This window comes from Eimeria mitis, genomic scaffold (genome assembly GCF_000499745.2).
Source record: "Eimeria mitis Houghton genomic scaffold, Emh_scaff1412, whole genome shotgun sequence".
Lineage (NCBI taxonomy): Eukaryota > Apicomplexa > Conoidasida > Eucoccidiorida > Eimeriidae > Eimeria > Eimeria mitis.
This window is the reverse complement of record NW_013569118.1, coordinates 8,764-11,426: the sequence shown is the minus strand read 5'-3', so window position 1 is coordinate 11,426 and position 2,663 is coordinate 8,764. Positions and strand designations below refer to the sequence as shown.

Here is a 2,663-nt window from a genome sequence, read left to right as displayed (position 1 = left end):
CCCCCGAGGGGCCCCCCAGGGGCCCCCAGCCAATACATAGAGACCAGTATCGTCTAGAGAGAAACCTAGACGCCTGGCAACCCAGCGGCAACTTCTATTGAAGTGAGAGGACCCCGTAAAGTATAGTAGCGAGGGGGCCCTCATCTGCTGAGGGTACAGTTTAATATCTATACGGCGGGGGGCCCTGGGGCCCCCCCATGCTGCAGCACAATATACACAACCTGATAATGCTGCAGGGCAATAGGAAATACCCGATGATGCAGCACTGCACTTGTAAGCAATCCCTCTGCTGCTGCTGCTGCTGCTGCTGCTGTTGCTGCTGTTGCTGCTGCTGCTGCTGCTGCTGCTGCTGCGGGGCCAAGGGGGCCAGCAGCAGATGCCGAAGTACCCTGAGCATCTGCCCTTCAGCTTCTTCGTGAGGGGGACAACGCGAGGGATACGAGCAGCAGCAGCAGCAGCAGCAGCAGTACTAGCAGCAGCAGCAGCAGCAGCAGCATCAGTACCAGCAGCAGCAGCAGCAGCAGCAGGGGGCATGGGTGGAGCCAGTGGCTCTTCATCGCTCTCATCAGAGTCTCTTGAGTCTTCGTCATCAGCAGCAGCAGCAACAGCAGCAGCTGCTGCTGCAGCAGCAGCAGCAGCAGCAGCAGCAGAAGACCCCTTTCGCATCACTTTATACTGCAGGTCTTCCAGTATGAGGCCCTGCTGACGCAGCAAATCCACCACCCTAAGCAGCAGCAGCAGCAGCAGCAGCAGCAGCAGCAGCAACAGCAGCAGAAGCAGCAGCAGAAGCAGCAGCAGCAGCAACAGGCTAACACACAGTATACAAAGACACCAAAGCAAGCCCCATATTTCTTCTACAGCATAGACACTAACCCTAAACCCTAAACCCTAAACCCTCGACCCTAAACCCTAAACCACAAAACCTAAACCCTCGACCCTAAACCCTAAACCCTAAACCCTCGACCCTAAACCCTAAACCCTAAACCCTCGACCCTAAACCCTAAACCCTCGGTCACCTGAATATAGTTTGTGTGTGTTGTACCCTAAACCCTAAACCCTAAACCCTCGACCCTAAACCCTAAACCCTAAACCCTAAACCCTCGGTCACCTGAATATAGTTTGTGTGTGTTGTGTGTGGTCTGTCTGTATAAGCAGAATATCGATGTCGCCGCATTCGCTGCGGCCCCTCCTGTAGCTGCCGCAGCACAACACCTCTGTTATACCCCTCAGAAACGAAACCCTGCTGCTGCTGCTGCTGCTGCTGCTGCTGCTGCTGCTGCTGTTGCTGTTGCTGTTGCTGTTGCTGCTGCTGGTGTCGTCAAAGTAGCTGCTGCACGACGCCCCGCAGCAGGAGCAGCAGAGGCAAGAGGCTGTTTCGGCGCTGCTGCTGCTGCTGCTGCTGCTGCTGCTACTGCTCCTATTGCTGCTGCTGCTGCTGCTGCTGCTGCTGCTGCTGCAGGGGCTGTGCAGCAGCAGACGGGTGAGGAAAGCAGCAACAGCAGCAATCTCCTCTCTGACTATCTTCAGGGCGAAGGCCCCCGCATAGCGCAGCCCCACGGCTTGAGCTCCGCGTAGGGGGAATGCTGCTGCTGCTGCTGCTGCTGCTGCTGCAGCAGCAGCAACAGATGCTTCCTCTTCTGGTGCTGCTGCTGCTGTTGCTGCTGTTCCTGTAGTTAGTTTCGGGGTTGCTGCGAAAGCTGCTGCGCCGCTGGTATCTGCTGCTGCTGCTGCTGCTGGCTTGGTCTGCTGCAGCTGCAGCAAGCGCTGCTGCAGCTGCTGCAGTTGCTGCTGCTGCTGCCGCAGGGAGTCGAGTGTGTGTCCGCGTGCATGCAGCATTTTGGCTGTCTTTGGCCCTACCCCAAATATGAGTTGTAGTTGCTGCTGCTGCTGCTGTGCTGCTGCTGCTGCTGCGTCCTGCTGCAGCAGCAAAGTTCTGCTGCTGCTGCCTCGAGCAGCAATCTCATATATCGTCTGCAGCACGGACCGCCCTATGCCCGCAACAAACCGCAGCAGCGGCAGCTTCTCCTTTGTGAGGCCTTGCTGCAGCTCAGCAGCAGCAGCAGCAGCAGCAGCAGTAGCAGCAGCAGGAGTTGCTGCTGCTGCTCCTGCTGCTGTTGCTGCTGCTCCTGCTGCTGTTGCAGGAGATGCTGCTGTTCCAGCCCGTAGGCGCAAGTCCATGCTCCTGATGTTCCTGCTGCTGCTGCCGCTGCTGCTGCTGCTGCTGCTGCTGCATGCAGCAGCAACAGCAGCAGCAGCACGACGGAAGCCTGCAGCACGCCAGTTCTCCCCCTGCTGCTCATACACTGCAGCAACAGCCCTCAGCTCCCTCACAACCAACTCAGTCAAATCTGAGCTGCAACTTGCTGCTGCTGCTGCTGCTGCTGTTGCTGCTGCTGCAGGTGCTGCTGCTGCTGTTGTTGTTGCTGCTGTAGGTGCTGCTGCTGGTTCGGCTTTACCTGCTGCTGCTGCTGCTGGCTTAGGCTTTGCTGCTGCTGCTGCTGCCACCGGTAGTATAGCTTCCGTTCCTGCTGCTGACAAGTCAGCAGCAGCAGCAGCAGCAGCAACAGCAGCAGCAGCAGCAGCAGTTGTGTCTGTAGCAGTGGTGGTGATTGCTGCTTGCGGGGACGAGTACCCTGAGAACTGCCTCAGAACCTGCTGCTGCT

The 2,663-nt window shown here is 57.9% G+C and overlaps 1 protein-coding gene across 1 annotated transcript in view; it reads right to left on the bottom strand.

Moving 5' to 3' along the window:
- Positions 1 to 160: 160 nt before the first annotated feature.
- EMH_0036490 (uncharacterized protein) overlaps positions 161 to 2,663 on the bottom strand; it is a gene marked incomplete at both ends in the record, with an annotated part of 3,172 nt that continues 669 nt past the window's right edge. The window contains 3 exons of the mRNA XM_013495094.1: positions 161 to 200; positions 389 to 724; positions 1,109 to 2,531. Of these exons, the coding sequence (XP_013350548.1) occupies positions 161 to 200; positions 389 to 724; positions 1,109 to 2,531 (1,799 nt within the window). The remainder of the gene's footprint in view (positions 201 to 388; positions 725 to 1,108; positions 2,532 to 2,663) is intronic.